The sequence below is a fragment of the Monocercomonoides exilis genome, assembly GCF_001643675.1.
Source record: "Monocercomonoides exilis strain PA203 chromosome Unknown scaffold7-2047599, whole genome shotgun sequence".
NCBI lineage: Eukaryota > Preaxostyla > Oxymonadida > Polymastigidae > Monocercomonoides > Monocercomonoides exilis.
The window spans coordinates 1543479-1567191 of record NW_027150552.1 but is presented as its reverse complement, the minus strand read 5'-3'; the positions used below and the strand labels follow the sequence as shown (position 1 = coordinate 1567191).

The window sequence follows — 23713 nt, the reverse complement described above, 5'->3', positions numbered from 1 at the left end:
ATTGTTACAACTTGCTCCCAGGAATAAAGAAAGATTCATTTTTGAAAGATATATAAGTTCATATTCATTGAGGGAATAATTGAGTTAATTGTCAAAAAGCAACTGTCAACGGTGGTTGAGATAAAGCCACTGTCCACAGTTATTGAAAGTGTCCACCATTATTAACACTAACTATACACCAAAAATTATTCAAAATGAGAACTTTTGCGTTCAAAATGGAAAATTTGCAAACAAATAAATAAAATTTTCAAACGAAATAATAATTTTTGCATTCGAATTAAAAATTGTTGAAAACCTAACAAAAAATTTTTCGCACTCTCACGAAATTTTGTGAAAATCAGTTTTTCGCTTTTGAATCGGAAATAATATTGTGCAGTCATTATTTTCTTGCTCGTAAGAAATTTTTTTGAAATTTTTAATTTTCTGATTAAAATTTTTATAATATCATTAAATTTTTATTCATATGAAAACATAAGATATTTTCATTTTGAATTCAATAATTTTTATTTCGTTTGAAATTTTTTCATTTCGAACGCAAAAATTATTAATATGAATGAAAAATTATTATCTTGAATGAAATATTTTTCAATTCGTTTGCAAAATTATTAATTCGATTGCAAAAATTCTCATTTTGAATAATTTTTGGTGTATATTCGCAAAATAAATTTAATGAACTGAGAAATGAAGTTATGAATTAATTGAATTCATTTTTTTCTAAATATCATTGAATTTTGAAAACAATAAATAATGAATTTCTATCCATTTTTTCTTTTCATTATTATTCAGCTTAAATCTTAAGAGAGAGAAATAATTATCTTTGTTGTTATTTTTCAATTCATTTTTAAATTTTTTGCAGACCATTATATATAAATGGAACAGTCTCATTCAAGATCTTCCACGCCAACGCAAGAAACTTCAATTGTTCCAAATGAACCAACAGAAGAATCTGAAAAATTTGATTTAGATAATAAGGAATTAGCTCCTCCTGTTGGATCTTTTTCCGACGATGCTCCCTGGGATACTGAAATTAAATCCGACGAAGACAGTTGGAGCGACCAAACAAGTGAGGAGCCCAGAGCACAGACGCAAGGAACATGGCAAGGAACAATGAAAGAAGCAACTGTTCCTTCTATTCAGCAAAACATGGTGTTTCCAGGCACCATCGAACAAAAACTTTTATTGAGTGATCTGGATGCTTCAGTTTCACTTCACGTTGCAAATATTTCACAGAAAATTCGAACGAGCGATATTGTCAAGGCCTTTGAACCATATGGAAAAATTTTAAAAGTCGGTGTGCTTTTCTTTGTTCATTTCAATTTGTACTCAAATTGTATTTTTTTCAGAAAAGAAACGTGGATATGCATTTGTTATTTTTAAAGGGGATCATGAAAAAGCAATTGCTGAAATGAATGGAAAGAAGATTGTTCCCGATTGTGATGGTATTTACGTTCAAAGAGCAAAAGGAGAAAATCAATACAAAAGGTTTAACAATCAAACGCATTTGATTTTTTATTAATTTGAAAACAATTGCCATAGGCGATTAATGGACATACTGAAACGCCCTCCACCGCCTCCGTCAAGAACATTATTTGTTGTTGGATATGATCCTGTTCATACTAGTTCAAGTGCTTTGAGGAGATTGTTCACAAAATTTGGACCAATTGTGAGTGTAGACATGCGGGACACGTATTGTAACGTAACATTTTATAAACTAGAAGATGCTATACACACGAAGCAGGACTTGAACGAGTCAATGTTTTATGGAAATCAGATAACAGTTGATTATGCCTATTCAAGTCAATACGATTCATCACGAACTTCACGAGCAGCAAAACCTTCAAACAATTCTCAAAATCCTCATAGTGCCACATCTTCAAAGTCATCCAGTCACGCATCTTATAAATCCTCATCTTCTATTTCAAATTCTTATCCTTCAAATTCTCATTCTTCAGATCATTCTCACTATCATTCGGATCATCATTCACACGGCAGAAGCAGAACGCGTAGCAGAAGCCGAAGATACGGTTATAGCCGAGGCAGGAGCAGGAGCCAGGTAAGAAGCCGGGCTGGAAGCAGAACACGCAGTCGCTCCAGAGGCAGAAGTTACACACACAGCACAAATCATGCTTCGATTCAAAGCCACAGCTATCATCGCTATCTGAGCAGGAGCAGATCCCGAAGCAGAAACAGAAGCAGAAGTAGGAACCGGAACGGGGAAAGAAGTGGCAACCTTCACCGGAACGCTGCGCGTGGGCGCAGTACCGGGAGGTCACATAGTCCGCACTGGTATGAGCAGCCTTCAAGAAGAGAAGGGCACAGTACAGAAAGACGTGATCAATATGCCAGTAGACGAAGCATGGACAGGCACCGCGACGGTAGCTCATGGAAAGAAGGATCCAAACACTATTATCACAGGTCGCGGTCTCCTTATAATTCGCAGCGGCGAGCTAGTTCCAGAGCAGCTTCTCACTCACCATCTCCTTCGCGCACACATTCTGTTCATGTTGGAAACTCGAGCTCGATGATGCGTCAGCGATATTACTCCCGCTCACCATCAGCTGGACGCACGTCTTCACACTCACCGTATTTTCGCCAGCACAGCACCTCACCTCAAACGCCACTGCTTTCCCCTTCTCCATCTCAGTCTCTGGCGCAGACAGCATCGCCATCCGAATCTTATCCTGCTCAGCCAAACACTTCTAACACTTCTAACTCTTCACAAACACAACCACAGACACAGGCAGCTGCAGCGGTGCAAGTTCCTATCGCTGGCCAGCCGCCAGCCCAACAATCAGGAGGCGTTGCTGCACAACCTCAACTCCAGCTTCAAATTCCACAAGCAACACAAGTGCCTGGATCAGTTGCGCCTTCTGTTGGATCGAATCCGTTGCTTATAATGACTCCTCAAGGTGTTGCACAAATCCCGTCGACTCTGCTCCAAGCAGCACAGCTTTTGCCTCAGCTGCAGGCTCAACAGCAACTGCAGCAGTTACAACAGCATCACGCACTCCAGCAGCTACAAGCGCCGCAACTTAGTGCAGCCACGGCGCTTCCACTTGGGCAAACGCTGAATGCTGCTATTCTTCAACAGGTTTTATCTCTGCTGACCACACAGCAGCAGCTTCAACAGCAACAACAGTTACAGCAACAGACACAGCAAACTCAACAAGCACAGCAAACACAACAGGCACAACAGGCACAACAGGTTCAGCAGGCATCGCAGACACAACAGACACAGCAGCAGGCTCAACAACTTACACAACAAGCGCTTATTAATCAAGCAACTCAACAGGCAAAGGCAACGCCTCCTCAATCAAATCGTGCATAACTTTGTTTTCAGTTTTTTTCCCCCCTTTTGTGAATGGGTGCTGGTGGAGCTGTATTTTTTAATTTTGATGGAGAATGATATTTTATTTATTTGTCGGATCACTGAACAGGTGCTTAGCTCTTTTTTTTCTTCATTGCGTTTTAATTGATTGCACATTTGATTCAGATGCTATCGATTCAGTTTCCCTGGGTAAGAGTTATAAACGACGATAGTTTGGATCATTTGATGATTTGCAGTACCTTTCACAATCATACATTTAACTGGCATCTGACATATTTGGGAATCATTCTTTCTTGAAAGAGTACATTTTATTTTTGGCAATTCAGCAGTTTTGAATGATATTAGGATACTTTCTAACTCGAATAGTTGGCGGAATTGCTTCATTCTGTGTTTGCATATTTTTCAACTTGTTTCCTATTCTTTCTTGGTATCAGACAATCAAATAAATCATCGGAAACAAGCAAGTCACTCCTTTTTGAGAAAAATTTAACGAACTTCCTCCTACTCTTATTTGGAACGTATAGATAATTTTTTTTTTTAAAATTTCGGAGCAATTGTTGGATTGGAGGTGGATAGTAGTTCTTCCGTATATTTTATTTGTCATTTTCTGTGTCTTCTTTGTTTTCATTTATCCTGCACACTCACAATATGAATTGAAAGAAAAAGCTTCTTTTATATGTTGGGAAAGATATTCATAAATTTATACCAAAAATTAATCAGAATACATTTACATTTTGACAGTAGATCATTTATCAATCTGAATTCAAATTTATTTTCTCAATGCACTAAGAATTGTTTTGCAATGCTAATAAAAATAAATGTTGTTGTTTGAAGTTCAACATTTTTCTCGCTATTTCGAAATATTGCTGTTATTGGAAATAGCTTAATACCTCAAACACAATTGCTTGTACGTTTCATGGTTTCACGATTTCGAAACAAGTTATTGATAAAGCTAACTCATTTTTTTGGAGTGTTCTAATTCAGGAAAGGTGATTTTGGATATTCATTTGCTCAGATTTATGGTGTGGAAGTTGAATGTTGAGAGATGTTTATGAAAGCATTTAGCAATTAAAATGAAAGTGGTTTGTATTTCATGACGGTTGATAAAATTTCTTGGATATTTATTGTATGGCACTTCTTTTTTGTTACAGATTTGTTGGATCTCTTGGTGGATGTGTTATGGAATCAACGTAGCTTGCATTTAACACTTCCTTTAGTTAAACTTGGATTTTATATTGACAATTATTTTTTCATGTTGGAATTGCTAGAAATCATGGAAATAATCATAAGATTCATCAACTTATGGAGAGAAATTTAAATCTTGTCACTTCCTAGCATTTCGACTTTGTTTATTATTGTAAAATGGTGGATTTTACTTCATTTTTTTTGTTAGGCTAATGGGTAACGACTTTTTGATCACATTCATGAAGTGGCTGAATAAATAGATTGCATTCAATGCAATGAAACTAATATTTTGAAAAAAACATTACAAGACTATAGCAGATAATTTTGAAAGTTTTCAAGGATTTTTTAAATTCGATTTAATTATTATTGAAGATGAAAATATGAAAGAAAAACTTTGATAGATGATATTTTGCAAAAACGTGACAATTCCTTCATTTCATAACTTTCACATCAACGTTGTCAGATAATATTTTTGTTTTCGTTTAAAAATATGAAGTTTAAGTTAAGTTTTGCTCACTCAATTGTGTTTCACGCTCTGATTCTAATTTTTGTTGATATAATTTTCAGTTTAAAAATGATAAATAAAAGCTTATCACTTTTTTGCTTTTCAGTTCTATTTTGATTTATCAGAATTTGACTTTCTTATAAAAAATTAGACAATACAACTATAATTGTTGAACAAAAAAATAAAACTTGAACTAATCACAAAAATAAAAATCCATTTAAAGAAAAAATTATAATTTTAAAGATCATAAAAAGAAACGTTCTTTCTTTCCATTTTGAAAAGTTTGAAATGGAAATAAAGGAGCAGTGCAGAGTTCTTGTTGAAAAGTTTGAATGGATTTTGTTAATTCTCATTTTAATACCTTTTAAGCAATTTATCTCCAAATGATTCTCTTCGGAAGCCTGCTTCGGCATCTTTGGAGAATCTATCCTCAACAAATCCAGATCTATTTGTTCAGTATATGCTTTCACTTCTTGAACCTTCACAACCAGACTATGTTTGCCTTATTATTTTTGAAATGATGAAAAACATTTATTATGTAATTAATATAGGTTGTTAAATTTATTTTGTCTCAACTCAGGAGGCAATTGGCTGCACGAAATCCTAAATTTTCTATTTTCAACAAAATTTCTCTGCAAACCCGAAATGCACTTCATTCTGCTTTAAACTCTGCTTTTCTCAATCTGTCTTTCAATCCAGTCGTGTCCATACATATAACTCATTGCTATTCCAACTTTCTTTCTTTATTGCTTGATGGTTGTGCATTTGATTTTGAATGAATTTTCTTTTTTGATTTTCATTTTTGAATGGACTTTTTATTTAGTTGGTGAATCAGAAAAAACAGCCACGGTAAAAGCGCTGGGAGAATGGGCAACGAGCCCCGAACTAAGAATACGCGAAGGGGCAATTTTAATTTTTTCGGAAATTATTGATTTTAATGGAAAGCATTTCTTGCAATATATTCCACAGTTATATGAGATCTTCAGAAATGCTTTAACGGACACCCAAAGCAAAAAAGTTTGATTTTATTTTTAAAATTCATATAACATATAACATATTACAATATTGCTTTTGTACTTTTCACCTAATATTTCTTTCCTCCAAAAAATCTTTAATTTCTATGTTTTTTTCCCATTTTTTGAATAGATGAACAGATATGCAATCCGTGCAATTACTGTTCTTTTGTTTTTAGTAAAGCAAGACAAAAAGACACTTAAACACATTAGCGAATTGGCCCCTGTGGTTCTTGTGCGTCTGGAAAGTCTGCTTGCAGAAGGCGATTATTCTGGTGCAATTGAAACACAGCAGCTGCTAATTGATTTGGCCGACAAAGTTCCCAATTTTTTCAGAGCCACACTTTCTTCCTGGCTCGAAAAGCTCGGTGGATTTATTACCGTTTCAAGCAACGCAATCGAAGAGTCTGACCAGGCGGCAGCGACGCCAGGGTGCGAAATGAAGGTGCTTCCTGCGTCTGTCCGTGAGAACTTGAAAGAGCTACGGTCAATCACCACAACCTTCTTGGTGTCGCTCATAAGGCCGTTTAAGATCAGACTCGGCGGATCGAAGGAGCTTGCGGCGGTTGTTGCAATCGGATGGCGTCTGCTGGTGAATGCTCGGCTGGCTGAAGACAAACAATGGATGGAAGACGAAGATGTTTGCGAAAATTTATCTGAACCTAAAACACAAAAAATAAATCATTCATATTCAAATTAACTTTTTTTTCATTTTTCATTTTTTCCTTTTTTTTAAATTCATCTTATTTGAATCCATCTATTTTCAGAATGAGGATCCTGATGATACAATATCGTTGGGGCTGCAGGTTTTTAGCGACATATCCGGAACATTTAGAGCCGAGCAGTATTTCCGTCCTTTCTTTCCAGCAGTTTTTCAGCCCGCGTTGCATTCAGCTCAGCCAAAGGAGCAATACATGGCAATAAGAGCAATAGCCACGTCACTGGAAGGAGTGAAGGATGAACTGACAAAACAAGAGATTGGCTCAGTTTTGGACGAAACTCTGGCTGTTCTGTGTGCTACATCCTCGCCTTCTTCCTCGTCTTCTTTGACACCTTCAAGTGGACTATCACAAACTTCATCTGCTGCAACTGCTTCTTCATCTGCAGATGCATCTAACGCTGTTGTTATTCCTTCGAATGGCCTGGCTGCTGCGTATCCTCGAATTGGCCTGGCTATTCTCGAGCTCTTTAACTCGCTTTTCTCTGCACCGGTTCAGCGATTCGTGAAGAAAAAGCCCTTTGTCATTCGAGCCGTCTCTGCTGTGCTGTCCATCATGCAACACTCTGTGCTGAATACCATTCCTTCAATTAGGATGTCTGCATTGCGTCTGCTGGCTGTGGCAGCAGCAAACATTCCCAAGTCGCATCTGAAGCCACTGCTGCCTCTTGTCATTCCTATTCTGTACTCAGTCGGTATGTCTCAGATGGCAAAAGAGCGCATAGAAGCTGTCCGCTCGCTGGTTGAAGTGGCCGATGCAGCTGAAGAGCTGCTGGAGCAGTGGAGTGCACAACAGGCAGAGCAGGTCAACCAGATGATCCAGGCAATGATGGTTGTTGTGGAGAAGGATGTGCTGCCCACTGACTCTGAGGATCTCATTACATACCAGGGAGTTGTGGTGGACTGCGTCTCTGCTCTCCTCGTCTCTTGTGGCAAGACCATAGCTGCAAGATGGATCGCCCAGTTCACAGGAGCAGTGCTGAAGATGTTCAATGCGCTTTCATCTCCTTCTTCCTCTTCCTCACCGGCAGATTCTCAAACAGCATCAAAGGCTTTCTCAAGTGACCAGCGTTTGGATTCAATCCAGTCTGTGTGGACGCGCCTTCCCACGCTTCTCGGAGGACGCTTTGCTCCTCTTCTGCCGCTGACTGTGCCGCTTCTCCTGAAAGATGCGCAAAAGAAGGCTGCTCTGACTGAGGCTGACATCGACATGATAGCCAGCACTGCCACAAGCATCGGGGCTCCGAGTGATTCGACTCCTGGAGACCAAATGGAGGGGAAATCAACTTCCATGCAGGACTCTCTTGTGGAGATGCGTGGAGAGGCCGAGAACGCACTGAGCGATAGGGAAAATGCTCTGCTGCGATTGTCCATCATTGCGCGCTCGGTCGGTCCCTATTTCGCTCCGTATGTTGAGCCGTGCATTACAACTGGGCTGAGTGTGATGGAAGAGGCAAGAACAGCACTTCTCTCTATTTCAATCGATTCTGCTGCATCTCTCGTCTCCAACTGCATCATTTGCGTGTCTCCGCGTGCGAATCCAGCGGAAGATGTGTTTCATCCGTTGTACCCACAAAGTCATCCGCAAACAGCTGCTGATAGCGCTCTCCCACCTCTTCCACCTCTGCCTCCAATTCCTGATGGCTGCCATCCAGTTGCTCTGTTCACTCGATTTGCTAACTGCGCAATGCCTTTGCTGATAGACTCGCTCCGATCACCTCCAGAAGTTTCTGCAGGAAGTGCCTCAGGGCCCGTAGCTTCTTCACGAGAGCTTCCATCAGTTTCCATGTCGGCTGCGGTTAGGACAAGTGTTGCTTCCAGCTTAATCTTTGCGCTGGAGAGCGTCTCCCCTCTTCTTACGCCCACTCCTGCTCCGGAGTGGAGCAAATGCATGTCGCCTTGGGCTCAGATGGCTGGAGCTCCTCCGTCGCCTTCGCCATGGGCAGCTCTTCCGCTTCCACAAAGTGCTAGCGGACATTTGGATGTGCTTGGATTGACGAAAGGAATGAAGGAGCTGCTTCTTCGGATACGCTATCACAAGAAGCTTCTTATGAAAAGCCTTGGAGTTGTGGAACATGCAGAAGCAGGAACTCAAGACGATGCAGATGATGTTGTTGGAGTGGATGAGCTGGATGATGTTGATGAATACGAGTCCACAAATAGCATGTCTGGCTCTGTTTTGTCCTTCGTCACTTTGCTCTTCCGCACATATGGCGATGCGTTCTGTGACGGGTTTCTTCTTTTGCTGCCAATCATCACTGAGATGGCAGCTACACCAACACCAGAGAACCCACTTCCATTCAACGATGATGCTGATAGGGCACTTGCATTGTATATGATGACTGCATGCATTAAGGATGGGGGTAATAAGGGACAGGAATCGATATCAACATTCGCGCCGTACTTCCTCTACTACGCAGACCCGTCCCACTCAATCGCAGTCGAGGAAACGGACACACGTATTGCAGCTTTGACCGCATTAGGACGGATTGCAGATGCGAACAATGCATCGTCTGCACCTGTGCTGCAACAGGCCTTGGAGTATGCCAAGCATTGGATAAAGGTGAATGTTAACTCCATGGAAGAAAGCCAGCTGGAGGCTTATGACAATGCGGTTGCTGTATTGATGCGCGTTCTGCAGTATTTCATGCGTCAGCAGAGCTCTGTTCTTGATGCAGCGCAAGTCTTCCAGCTGAAGCGCCTGTGGTACGAATGCCTTCCTCTCAGCACCGATGTCGATGAAGCTGTGTGGTGCCACGACCAGCTTTTGCGGATGCTCCAAGCAAGCGACACTGCTGTGTTTGGAAAGACGCCTGATGTTGCTCAGCGTTGCTTGGCGGTTCTTAGAGACGGAAGTCCGGTTGATAGGGCAGACGATTTGGTTGCACAAGAGCTCCGGCGCTTGCTTTCAGTGCTCGTTCAGATCGTTTCATCTCCTCTTGTTTCAAAAGAAGCAGATGAAAAGCTGCAAGAGTTTCTTCGATCGCTTACAAAATGCTTCCCTGCTGAATACTTAGCAAAAATGTGGAACATGCTCGATGAAGAAAGACAGGAAGATTTGCTTCCTCTTTTCAAGTAAAGTCACTTCAATTATTCACATCATTTGCATGTTTTTATTTCAATTGACTTTGAAAACAATTCAAAAAATATTAAAGGAACAGTTTAAATACTAATTATCGAACTTTCTTTTGTGCAATCTTTGTGATTTCATCAAATCGTAAATTAAACCAGGCTCAAAAGAGTGATCTATTTCCTCTTCAAAAATTTGTTCAATCATTGAAAATAACTTTATGAAAAACAACATTGTTTGTTTTCTTTTTGTTGATGATAATTTTTTCTTTATTTTTTATTTTCCCATTGAAATAGGTGAATGGGAACAAAATGCACATTTCAAATAAAAAACACAAAAAAAGAATTTTGTCAAAAAATAAACTGGACCATTTGAATACCAACGAATATGTTCAATAGAAATATTCTTTTGAAACTCATAATTAAGCGGAGAATAACGTCTTTTCATAAAAATTTATTAAAAACCCAATAAATTTTATCTGTCATAATTTCTTATAGGTTTTTGAGACGTAATTGGTATAAATGCATTGATAACAAATGAATAAGGGCATAATATTTATTAAAAAACGAAGCCAAATCACTTGTTTGGGTTTTATTTTTATAAAAAAAAGCTTCAAAAATGGGTTTCCAATTTTTTTTTCAGAATTAAACAAAAATTTCTCGTCAAAATATACCAAATGTTCTTATTTCTTATTTTTATTGCGAACATTGAAACATTAAAAAGCATTTTGAACTGGAAGTTTTTTTTCTCCTCGCCTAAAATCACTCTCTTTTTTTAAAAAGAAGTCAATGACATTGAAAAATGCACAGCGACTATTATTCATCACTTTTCTTCATGAAATAATAAAGTTCTATTTATTTATTTTTTTTTTTTTTATCAAAAATAAAATCAAGATCAATAAAAATTCCAGATGACCCTTATTTTAATAGTTAAATTTATTGAATATTCTTTTCTCTGTTTTTCAAGTTGGACAAGCTTTAATGTTTCGCAGAAGGATGCCACTTATCCAATTGACACTTTTCATATTGGTAACATCGTTTTCACTTCAAATCAAGATGGGATTGAACAACAAAGATATGATTATTGAAAAAGAAGATATCAGCGACATCAGCAATGTTCGTTCCAATAAAATTTCGATTTTACTTAAAGAAAACATTTGTGAGGAAAATATTCGAAGAAGCATCGCTTTTCCTGACTTATTTGAGAAAAGAAATGCATTATTCGAACAAACCTCAATATCAACGCATTTCAGAGTGGAAAATTCAACGCTTCGAGAAAGAAGGTTAATGCTCTTCAGGGGTGAGAAGCATGCTTTCTGTGTATCTGCTTCGGATTCGTCGCTCCAAATTGAAGATTCAAAGGCTGTTTTTGAAAGAAGATCATTCAATACACTTTTTCGAATGAATGAATGCGATATTAAAATCCGAAACATCACACTGCTAATGAAATACGAAAACACAGAAGTGACTTCATTTGTCACTTGGAATGGCAATGTGAACCACCTGAATATGAGAGAAAAAGTGTTTTTGGAAGATTCGTTGTTTTCTTCAATGACGATGATGCCTTTTTTATCTGTGCTGGGATCATCAACAATGCTGTTTACCGCAATTGACAATGTTGCATTTTTCAACATCACTTCATATGTAGCACACAAAGAAACAGGCGTCAGTAAAGAAAATGTGTGCTTTCAGAAGTCCTTCATTTCAAATTGCGAAATAAATGAATGCGACAATGTGTTTTGCAATAATGTTGAAAAAGCAAAGAGCATGATTGAGTTTTGTGCAACGAACACATCATTCGAGAAATCGCATGATCCGATTAGAGACAAGACATTCTCGAGTTCTCTCGACACATTCGACAACGGAATGATTGAATATGAGAGCTGCTCATTCATTAATTGCATATCATCCATACGCAACGGAAGTGCGATTTGTATTAAAGGAAGCGCATCACTGACTCTCGTGGGTTGTTTGTTTGAGAATTGCTCAATCACTTACACTGGCGAGGCATACCCACGAGGAGGAGCTGTTTATTGTGCTGGCTCGGGAAATATTATCACTATCAACACAACTTTTGAAAGCTGCTGGTGCAATTGTCCTCCAAAAGAGCCTCATGGTGGAGCATTCTCGATTATTAATATGGCAAATCCATTTTTGAAAAAATGCGATTTTAGAAATTGCAACTCTTCTTCCATTTGTGGAGCCTTAAACGTTGAGAAACACTCAAAATTGGATGTAATTGACTGTGCATTTGAAAAGAATAGAGCAGATTCAAGGAGCGGTTGTTTGCACATTTATAATGGAGTGAAAAATCATTTTGCTAATTGCTTGTTAAAAGAATCAAAAGCTTGCACAGCATATGCAGGAGCAGTAAACATTGTAACGATTGGAAACACAATATGTTCATTTTTGTTTTGTTTTTTCATGAATAACACTTCATTCAACAAGAAAGGGCATGACATTTACATTGAAGGCAATGGTACAGAAAGAGCAGCAAAAGAATGGATTGTTTGTTCCTATTCGACATCAGAGTCAACAGGTAGGGTATATTGTGGAGAACTAAAGCAAGGGTGGCTACCAGATGTTCCAGAAATATACAATCCTCTTCAAATAGATTCAACTGGTGGAAATGATATCTTGGGATGTGGAGCAAGCATCAACAGATGCAAGACCATTGGATTTGCTTTGACACAGTGGGTGAGCCACAAACATACAGGGATTGTGGTGTGCAGTTCAGAATTAGTGGAGAGCAATATCAGTGTATTTGGGCTTGAAATCCAATTTGAAAAAGACAATGCAGTGACAGATGTCACAGTGTCATCGAATGTTGGAAGTGGGTGTCTATTCAGTGTTGGAAGTGGAAGTCTGGAGCTGGACAGGTGGACGATTGTTCATGCTTCAGGGAAATCTCGTGATGGGTCGTTGTTCATTGTTGAAGGGTTTTATGGGCTGATTGATCTGAAGGTGTGTTCAATCTGTGCAGATTCAATGGATGCTTCGTTTGCCAAGCCGTTTTTTGTTGCAGAAATGGGAGAGATAATTCTTGAAGGCTGTTCCATTGAGGGTGTGTGCTTGGGGACGTGCAGCCTGTTTGCTTGGGAGAAGGAAGGAAACGTTGATGTGAGAAACGGAAGCATCACAAGGATTCATCGAATGGAAGGAAATGGGGCAGTTATTGAGAGAACACTTCAGAGTGGGGAGACATGTGATTTGTGGAATACCACGATCAGCGAGTGCAAATGCATGAATGGAAACGGTGGAGCGCTGTGGGTGAAAACAGCAGGAGGAAGCCACTTACACGTCAGCTCAGGAAACAAAGTGATGAAAGTGATGAACTGTGTTGCACAATGCATTGATCCGGATGGAAGTGCGGGAAAGAGCAAAGGAGGAGGGATATTTTTGCAGCTGGAGAATGCAGAGGATGACTTTGAGATTGTGAATCCGCAGTTTGAGGGGAACATCGCCACCTGGGGTAGCCATCTGTTCATTGCATCGCCAAGCCTGAAGACAAGTGTGATTCAGGAGCATCTTCCATTCTATCCAAACTACTTTGGGGAGAAAGACATCGAAGGCGAAGATGGAGCAACTCCGAACATTGCAATCCCACTTGTATTCTATCTTCAACAACGAGAAGCGAGAGTGAGTGTTGGGGATGGAGGATTTGATGTGAGTGCTTGTGGATTTGTGAAGTATCCGTGCCGTTCGCTGGATTATGGGTTTGGGCAAGAAAGCAGCAGCAACTCGATACAGTTCAACAAAAGCTACACATGGGGAGAGTGTTTCAGGCTGGATAGACAAAAAGGGTATATCATGAGCGGAGTGGAAGGGAAGTCGGAGGTGAAGATGGTTGGAAACGATAGCCGCCTGTATGAGATGGTGGAGATTCGGAGCAGTGTGAAGATCACCTTGGTGGCGTTTGTTCTGGAGCAGAGCCTGAAGCAGCAGCAGACAAGTGTGTTTGTTGTTGAAGAAGGAGAGGGAAGCTCATTGGAAATCACATCTTCTTCTGTGAAAGGATGTTCAAATGAGCAGATCATCCCGTTCTGTTTTGTTTGTGTGAAGGATGGCAAGACGCTTCTGAGCAATGTTGGAGTGGTGAAACTGAGTTTCTCGGCTCAGCCATTTCTGGCTTGTGATGGCTCAAATTCTGAAATATCGATGATTCAAGCAGTTTTCACAGATGTTGTTTGCACAGGGGAGCATGGACTGATTGAGATCAGCAACGGATCGATTGCAAAAATTAGCACAAGCAGATTTGAGAGTGAACGTGGAAGCACACAGCCAGCGATTGTTGCTTTCAGAGCCAAAAGTGTTCTTGTGAATGAGACAAACACGAGTGGATTGGAAGTTGAAACAGGAGATGGGTGTTTTATTCATGGAATTGTGGGAGCCGGGTGTGAGGTGGATGTGGAAGGCGGAAATGTGAGTGGGAAATGCACAAAAGGCAACGGCGGAGCGATGTGGCTATCGATGGAGAGCGGTGGAATTGTTCATGTTGGAAAGAGCTCGCTGGTGCAGGTGAGCAAGAGCGAAGCACGGTACTCATCTGGGAGTGGGGGGTTAGGCGGCGGAATATTTGCTGAGGTGAAGAACAGTGGAGTGGATTTTGTGCTGAAGGCTCTGGAGTTTGCTGAATGCCATGCAGATTTACATGGTCACAATGTGTTTTTGAGAGCACCGAACTTCACAACATCAGTGACGAATTCCACTTTTGAGTTCTGCAGAGACACCACGAATGAAGATGAGCTTGTGGGATATGAAGGAGGAGACGACACATATGCCATCCCCTTGGTTTTGTATCTGAGGGGAGCACCTCTTCCAGTGATTGTTGGGGGAGATAACAAAAAGGACTTTGACCGATGTGGATACGAAGGATATGGCTGTGCCACGATAGACTTTGTCATAACGCGATGGGCAAACACCGACGGGTTGAGCTCAACGATCACGAGTGCTGTTTCACTGAGTTCTGAGGCGAATCTGTCTCAAGGCGCATTTGAATTCAACGGAACAACAGTCAACTCGCAGATAGACGTTCGAGAGAATGCAGATAAAAAGCAAGATGGAATGATTGAGACAAGCAGCACATGCTTGATCAAAGGGGTGAAGATTGTTGTGCCTTCTGGGCTGGATGGAAGACTGTCTTTGATGTTCACACGAGAAGGGAGTTTGAGGGTGGATTCGTGCAGTTTGAGTATTCGGTTGTCGCTTTCAGCAGCATACTCGTTGTTTATGTGCACAGGCGGAACTCTCACTTTGTGGGGTGTGAGCATGAGAGATATCACGTTCAATTCTGGTTCAGCAGTGTGGATATCAGAGGAAGGTGTCTGTGAGATCGTGGGGTGCACAATGACGAATGTGAAGGGATCAGGAACATCAGAAGGAACGATATCATATTCATCGAGAGGAGCCTTGAATGTGGAGAACACAACCGTTGTGGAGGAAGGGGCTGCAGATGATTTTTGCAAGACATTGTTGTTCGACAATATGGGGAAGAGCATGCATATGAGAAACTGCTCGTTCTGCAACTTGACGAGAAGTGGAGTGAGTGGATGTGGGCTGTTTGGGAAGTTGGATGATGGGATGGAGCTTGTGCTGAATGGAGTTCGCTGGGAAAACTGTTCTGTTCATGGAGGGAGCGGGGGAGGATGTTTTGTGGAGCTGTCAAGAACAGCAGTTCTTCGAATTGGAGGAAGTGGTGAAGAAAGACTTGCAGAAAAATGCAGGGCGCTGAATGGTGACGTGTCTGATGCATCAGAATTATTGAGTGGAGTGGGTGGAGGGATGGTTGTGAAATGCATTGATGGAGGGAGGGATTTTGCATTGAAAGATGTGCAGTTTGGAAAGGAAGAGAATGCGAACGAGGCAGAAAATGGAGGAAACAACATGTTTGTGATGTGTGGGAATCTGTCAGATGTGGTGAATGTCAACTCGCTGAATTTTGACTTTCCGAAGGCTGTTGAAGAGAGGCCGATTCTGGAAGATATGATGGGGATGGAAAATGGAGAAAATGAGATGCTGATTCCACTGGCGGTATTTTTCCGTCAAAGCATCGGAGGAGTGTATGTGGGGAAGAAGGGATGCAACTACCGGTTGTGTGGGTTCGAAGATTATCCGTGTGAGGGAATAAAATATGCAGCCACACGGCGAGCTGGTGATGCAAATGTTGAGATTGTGCTTCTTCGAGATTTTGTGTTCGATAATCCTCTGGTGCTTGATGCACAAGAAATGACGATAAAGGTGCAGGGAGATGAAAGGGATCGAGCAGTGATTGAGAGTGGGGAAGGAGACTCAGACAGCATGATTGAGACAAAGAAAAACACGAGTTTTGAGTGTATTTGGTTCTGTGTGCCGCAGTCGTTTGCATCTCACAGAAAATGTTTTCTGAAGTGCACAGAATGTTCTTTGAAGCTGAAGGAGTGCTCTGTGAAGAGCGAATCAGGAGAGATGAACTATTCGTTTGTGAGTGTGCAAGGGGGAGAGCTGACAATGAAGGGCTTTTCTGTGAAAGGAGTTTGTGTGGATGGTCATGGGTTGGTGGAAGCAAGCGGCATCGGTTCAAAAATGGAGCTGAGTGAAGCGAATCTGGAGAATGTGTCAGCTATTGGGTCTGAAGGGGTGTTGAGTGGAGGAAGGTGCTCATCATTCAAAGTGAGCAACACTTGGATGAATATGTCAACTCTTTCTGATTGCGCAATGATCAGATTTGTGGAGTGTGGGGCAGTTGAAATGAGGTGTGTGAATGTGTGGAATATCAGCAGGCAAGCGGGGGATGGAGGAGCATTTGTTGGGGAAGTGGGAGAAGGAGAGAAATGTGAAATAGTGGGGAACACATTCAACAACGTGAGCTGTTTGGAAAACAACGGGAGAGGAGGGTGCGGATGCGTGGAGGTGAAAGCGGGAGGAACACTGAATGTTGAAGACAACTGTTTTGAAGGGAATGGGGTGTCTGGAGAAGAGAGCTTTGGAGGAGGGTTGTATCTGAAGTTTTGTGCTGTGAGCGTGGAGTACAGCATGAAGCAGAACGAGTTTGTGGACAACAGGGCAGAAATCGGGAAAGATGTGTATGTTGTGTGCCCCCAGCCACGAAAGATGCTGCGTCTGGAGCTGTGGGAAGAGACAGTTAAAGAATCTGACGAGAAAGAACGGTTCTGGGTGTATGATGACACTTCAGGAGCAGTCATCAGTTCATCGATATTGGTGATGCTGTTTCCAGCAGGAGAAGAGATTGTTTTTGTGAATGGGTTGTTCCAGAACAACAATGGATGTGGGCACGAGGAAATGCCGTGCAGAGATGTGGAATATGCATTCAAGTTTGTTATTGAATTGCACACAACAATCCGTTTGGCAGGAAACACATTTCTGGAAGGGGTTATTGATGCGAACAAGACACTCACAGTTGATGGAACGAACAACACGAAGCCTGAGCTGGAGATTAAGCCAGGTGGTCAGCTGTGTGTTTCTGATGCAGAAGTTGTGCTTTCTCTGCGAGGACTGCATTTCAAGCTGACTTCAGAAACAGAAACAACTTCCAATTCTGTTGTTTCAGCTTCTGCTTTGCAAGCCTTGAATTCATTGAGTTCGGTTTTGTTGATCATCCAAGGAAGATGTGCAGTTGTGAATTGTTTGTTTGGAGAAGAAGGAGAGGGAAGAGAGGAAGTTGGAAGGTGGGTTGTGCAAGAGAGCGGTGGATCAGTTGAGCTGAGTTCTGTGAAGTTTGCTGGATTGGGATTTGGAGGCAGCTGGGGAATTGTGTTTTGTGAGGGAGGAGAGTTTTCATGCCGAAACACATCAATCTCGCAAATCTCGTCAGGAGAGGCGAGCTTGTTTGTGAGTGGAGGTCATGCGAAGTGGAAGTTCAAAGCAGTGAATGTGAGCGCAGTGAATGCGATTAATGGGCGTATTGTCACTGTGAACAAGGGATCTGGATTGACAATGAGTGATGGATGTGTGGTTGAAGGGTGCGGAGCGAGCACGAAGAATGGGAGTTTTGGGTTGTGCGAAATGAGTGAGGAAAATGAGCTGAGGATAGAAAACGTACAGATGAGCAGCTGGGTGAGTGATGTTGGAGGAGGATATGGAGGATGCCTGTTTGTTGCAATGAGTGAAGGATATGCCAACAACTACCTGTTCAGAGGTGTTGGATTCAAAGAAAACAATGCATTTGTAGGGAAAGACATGTTTGTGGAATGTGTTGAGCTGAATTCATCCATCCTCTCAGACAGATTCTGCATTGAGTTGACAAGTGGGAGCGATGAGAGCACTGTTGATGTGAAGGGAGTGGACGTATCCAGGTTTGAGGATCCAGTGGATCTGAGGCTGTTTCTGGTTCAGGCACATCTTTCAACTGTTGTTGTGTCGAGTGAAGGATTCGATATGGTGGGCTGTGGTGAGGAAGCATATCCGTGCCATTCTTTTTGGAGCGGGTACAGCAACACGTTGGAGGGAGCAGAGAAGAGGGAGCTGCACATCCAGAATGTGGTTGAGATCGACCGAGGATATGATGTGTCATCGTTTGTGGTTGCCTCGCTGTCTGAAGGAGAAGAATGCGAGCTTCGTGTTTCAGGTGAATTGCAGAACGGAGTGTTTGATGGTGTGTTTGTGAATTCAAAAGCATCTGAATTTCGCTTGATTAATTTCCAGATACCCTCTTCAATGATATCTGCAATCCAGGCGATCATTGTTTCCTCTTCAACAAGTGCAGAACTGATGATGAACCACTGCTCGATCAGCGAAAGCAGTGGAATGTTGACGGATTATGGAATTGTGAAAGTGATGGGAGGCAGGTTTATCGTTGAAAACTGTTCTTTCACCTCACTGACAGAGCATTCGCATGCACCCTTTGCAGTTCAAGGCTCGCTGAGAGCAGAAAACTGCACACTCACAAAAGCGAAATCGAGAACGGGGAAGGAAGGAGGGCTGATGTGCATCAGACTGGGAAGCAGTGACTGTGCAAAAGTGGATGGGTGCAGGATGGAAGGATGCGAGTGCAAGGCAGGGAATGGGAAAGGAGGAGCGATGTTTGTTGATGGGAGTGAAGCGACAGAGCCCAAGTGCATATCGTTGAACGGCACATTCTTTTTGTCAAATCTCGCAGCAATTGGAAAGCATCTGTTTGTTGGATGCCAGGATCTGAACACCACAGTGACAACAGAGACATTCAATCTCTCATTGAGCGAGATGGAAAGTGATGATAACGATCTGATGGGAGCGGATTCAGTCCACGGGGAAACATCACTGATTCGGTTTCTGGTGGAGTTCAGAAGCAGCACAGTGCATGTGGGAGCAGGAGGATATGACTTGTTGCGGTGTGGAAGTGCCGAAGATCCGTGTCAGAGCTGGAGATATGGCATTGAGCATTTGTTGACTGAGGCTAATGAGAAAACGATTGTGGTGTCTGGAGAGTGCAGATATGAGGAGGATGGGATTCTGTCAGGCTTCGAGGTGAAATCAGCTGGTGCTGAAAACGAGGAGCAATCAACGGCAAGCCTGATCATCGAGTGCTCTGGAGATGAGGGTGTGGATGTGTGCATGCGAAACACAAGGAAACTGAGGTTTGAGTGGATCACATTTGTGGTGAGAGATGGATTTGTGAATGAAAGAGGGGGAGTGATTGTGAGCGAGGGAGAGGAACTGGAGATGGTTGATTGTGGAGTCAGCATGAAAGTGCCAGCATCCCAAGTCAGCGGGATTTCATTTGCAGTTGTGATGAGAGGAAGTGTGATTGTGAAAAGACTGTCTGTGGTGAGCTCATCGATTGGAAAGTATCTGTTTGAAGTGGCAGTGGATGTGGAATGTGTGATGGAGGGATTCAAAGCAGAGATGGTTGAAATGAGAGATGGAAGCATCATTGGGACACGAGACAAACAAGTGGGAGAGGTGCAGAAAAGGAATGGAAGATCGGCCATCACTCTGGTCAAAAGCGAATTCAAGAACATCACGAATAATGGTGGAAATGGATGTGTTTTTGATCTTGGGATGAGCAGCAGTGCAACAGCATTGGATGTTAATGCGAGTGTGTTTGAGATGTGCATGAGCAGCAATTCGCCGAAGGGAGGGGCAATCTATTTTCACATGGTCTCAGGAGGATATCTGCATGTGAGAGACACATCGATCACACTGAGCAGCTGCTCGGCTCAAAGTGGATGGGGAGGAGGGGCGTATGTTGGGGCAGTGTTTGCAGGAGACCTGGACATGATGTTCAAGAGCATTGTGTTTGACTCGAACATTGCACACATCGGAAGAGATCTGTTTGTGGAGTGCTACAGCATCAAGGAGCAGATCAACGAGACACAGTTCCTGTTTGATCTGCGGGAATCGAAGTACAACAGGCTGAATGCGATATATGGGATCGACCGAACAGAGCTGTGCGGAGAGCCGGTGAACCTGATTGAATTCATTGTGATATATCAGAATGACACGATATTCACAACCTCAGACAGAGAAGTGGCCAGCGAAGACAGCAGGAACTGTGGCTCGCAGATGCTTCCGTGTGCATCGCTTGGATTTGCTGTTAGCCACCTCACACACGATTTTGAAAGTCAGATTGTTGTGATTGGGGAAGGGCTCATCAAGGGTGAGCTGGATGTGACAGACGCGTCAATAAGATCGAGAACAACCAAAGCAGCATATCTTCGGCTGAACACACATTTGGAGAGTACTCGTCCGTGTGTGGTGTTGTGCATCGAATCTGTTGTTTTTCGGGGGATATCTTTTGTTGTGGATTCGGAGTCTCTGAGGAATCATTTCCGCTTTGTTGAGTGTGGCCAAGGGAAAACAGAAATGACGAAGTGCACATTCAGCGGAACGGTAAATGAGCACAAGAATGCGTTTTTGATGAATGCAACGCTGCTGTATGTTTCCTCAGGGGGTTATCTGGAGTTGGAGAATGCAACATTGAGCCATGTTTCATCATCGTCTCCAATGATTACATGTGAGCAGAAATCGAGGCTGAGCTGCACATCATTAGTGATGACTTCGCTCGAATGCTCATTGGGGTTGATAACAGCAAAGGATTGTGAGATGGTGGCAATCGAAAAGAGCGAGTGCCGAGATGTTATGTGTGATGGTGGGGCATTATTTGCTTTTGAGGGAGAAAATGAAATGAAAGAAAGTGAAGATGCAAGGAATAAATGTGAATGTGTGTTTTCTGTGTGTTCGATTGAAAATATCACAATGACAGCTGGAATGGGAGAAGTGTTATTTGCGAATTGTTTGGGGAGTCTGCGCATGCAGAACATATCGTTTGCCAAATGTGTGTCAAGAGAGCAGAAAGGGAAGATGCTGCGAAGTGAAAGAAGCAATGCTGTGGAGCTGGAGTCGTGCACATTCAGTGGAGATGAGGGAGAAAGAGAGTCTGAATTGAATGCATCGGGAAAAGAAATGTGTGAGTGGAATGGATCAGTTGTCCATTTTGAGGATTCATCTGTTGTCATGTCTTTCACAACTATCAAAAATGCGAAAGATGGAGGAATGTCCGTTTCTGGAGGTGATGTGAGAATTGAAAGGGGAGAGTTTTTGAACAACAATCCAGGCGTTGTGAAGTTTCCATCTGTCAGGCGAAACATCATCTGCTCAGGTGAAGGGTTGGTGAACATCGAGAGTTTGAAGGGAGGAGATGGAATGAAGGACAATAGTTCTCTTTGGTTTCTGAATGAAGGATGCAGAGTTGAAGGAATAGTATCTGAGAGGAGTTCAACTCTGTTTATTCCGGTTTTAGAGGAAGTCAAGAGCAAGGAGAAGGGAAGTGTTGTGGAGCTTCGGTTTTTGGGAAGTGTTCTGATTCCATGCGAGTTATCGTTCAAAGTGAGCACATGGATTGGGGATGCTGAAGCTGTTGAGCGGCATGAATTTTCAGATGCTGACTTTGTCTCAGAGAAGGAAGTGAGGGGATCAATATCATCATCTGCAATCGTGTCAGTGCCAAATGAAGCAGAAGTAACAGTGACGATTGCGTTTGGAGAGAAGGGAGCACAGCACTGTACCACTCAGTTTGTTCTGAAGAATAGAACAGGACAGATGGGGGGAAATGGAAACCTTGTTAAAGAAGGAATTGAAGCTGCTTCATCGTGGGCTTTAATTGCTATTGCCATTTTTGCTGTTTTGTTTTTAGTCGTTCTTATTATATCTATTATTCTGGCTGTGCGTTGGAGAAAGTCAAAAGAAGAAGCAAAGAAATACAAAGAGATTGTGAATGATAACATCAGAAAAGATCCGAAGGCATTTGAAATGGTGACGATGGAAATGTCACCAGAAGAGCAGTGGAGAAGAGCAGAGAAGGAGGCAGAGAAGAAGAATGAAGAGAGGATAAAGAAGAGGGTGTATGAGACGAATATGGAGCATTCAGAGTCATCGGAGCATTTGTTATCTGAGAGTGGCTCGACAGAATACATCCTTGGGAGAGATTCAGACAAGATTCCAGAATGGGTATTGGAGGAAGTGGATGAGAAGGAGTGGGAGGAAGAGATTCAAAAGAGATCGCCATCACCTTCTATTTCATCCACTTCAACAACAGATACGTCAGACACAGAATCCACATTTGTTCGAGGGGAGGATCTGTGCCCGACCACCTCTTCGATGTCAAACTTGGTGGATGCAATGAGCTGTTCGTCTCCATACGTGAAACTGATTGTGGATCTGAGGGATTCGCTGTTCATGCTGCTTCATGGAAAGAACGAGAAGAAGGAGATGGCGATTGGGTCACTGATGGAGCGGGAAGTGACAGGGGCACATCTGCTGTTCTGGGTGGTGCATGGAGCACTCCACTCGTTTGAGGATGATAAATATTATCTTCCTTCTCTGGCGAATCTGAGCCCTCATATCATCCTGTTCTCTGAACATATGGAAATCGCCATCGCTCTCCACTCGGACTGCTTTTCTGATGATTCATCCTCCTCCTCCTCCATATCGTCATCCACCATCATCACATCTTCGTCTGCTTGCTCGTCGTCGAATAGAAATGGGAAGGATTCCCCACCACCCTCATCTGCATTTGAGGAAGATGGATACTACAGAAAAGAGTGTCTGAGGTGGAAGGCGCCAGAACTGCAGATGAATAAGAAGATGAGTGCAACAAAGGAGTCAGTGGTGTTTTCAGTTGGGATGATGCTGTGGGAGTGCCTATCTCTGAAAATTCCATTTGAAGAGTATGAGGGAGATGCAGCAGGGCAGAAGATTGCGAATGGAGAGAGGCCAAACATGGGTGTGATATCGGGGAGCAGGCAGGCAGGGCTGGTGGCAGCAGCTTTGCTGCAGCATGGAAGAGACCGAATAACGCTTTGCGATGTGAAAAAGGAGCTGATCAAGTTCTTCTCGAAGAATGAGGTCACACTCACGATGTCAGACGCGATAATTGATGAGGAGCAGGAGGATGACAGCAAGGCAAACAATTCGAGAGCAAGTTTCAGCAAAAGTGGGGAAAGCTGCACTTAAAGGAGGCAGTGGTTGTTGAGAAACCAAAATCAGGATTAGAACACCAAAGAGATGGAGGATACTTGGCGCAGGATGGTACGGATGAATGGATTGAGAATAGTGATTTGTTGGTTAATCTGTAAGTTGCCTTGAGGCAATCATTTTCTCACGGATTTGGCCAGCAGGTCACAGGGTAATTTGAAGCCAGACTTTTGTTTCAAATTGAACATCGTCGCATCATTAGTATTTAAGAATTAGGTTTTTTTATTTATCTTTTGTTTTTATTTTTGAGAGGAGATTTATGAGCTATCACAAAGCTGTGGTAAACAACAAGAAGAGGAATTTGTGTGGAGTCCTTGAGCACAGATCTATTTTTGTGTTTTTGTGTTTGATGTGTCGTGCGATGAGTTTCCTTTAAAATGCACTTCTTTCCATATCTTTTTTCCATTCAATTTTTTGGTTTTGTTCAGAAACAACTTTCGTGGAGA

The 23713-nt window shown here is 42.2% G+C and overlaps 3 protein-coding genes across 3 annotated transcripts; all 3 read left to right on the top strand.

Annotated features, from left to right (window-relative positions):
- Positions 1–870: 870 nt before the first annotated feature.
- MONOS_4101 (putative splicing factor, arginine/serine-rich 4/5/6) lies at positions 871–4152 on the top strand (the record flags this gene model as incomplete). The annotated part of the gene is made up of 3 exons (XM_067874147.1): positions 871–1291; positions 1344–1482; positions 1537–4152. The coding sequence occupies 3 exons, from the start codon at positions 871–873 to the stop codon at positions 3326–3328; spliced, it is 2352 nt and encodes a 783-aa protein (XP_067733535.1). The 3' UTR covers positions 3329–4152.
- A 1154-nt stretch (positions 4153–5306) lies between these two features.
- Positions 5307–9939, top strand: MONOS_4102 (uncharacterized protein; the record flags this gene model as incomplete). The annotated part of the gene is made up of 6 exons (XM_067874148.1): positions 5307–5344; positions 5388–5514; positions 5570–5774; positions 5842–6035; positions 6165–6671; positions 6799–9939. The coding sequence occupies 6 exons, from the start codon at positions 5307–5309 to the stop codon at positions 9826–9828; spliced, it is 4101 nt and encodes a 1366-aa protein (XP_067733534.1). The 3' UTR covers positions 9829–9939.
- An 860-nt stretch (positions 9940–10799) lies between these two features.
- MONOS_4103 (uncharacterized protein) lies at positions 10800–23246 on the top strand (the record flags this gene model as incomplete). Its single annotated transcript, XM_067874149.1, has 1 exon — positions 10800–23246. The coding sequence occupies one exon, from the start codon at positions 10800–10802 to the stop codon at positions 23244–23246; it is 12447 nt and encodes a 4148-aa protein (XP_067733533.1).
- Positions 23247–23713: the final 467 nt, after the last annotated feature.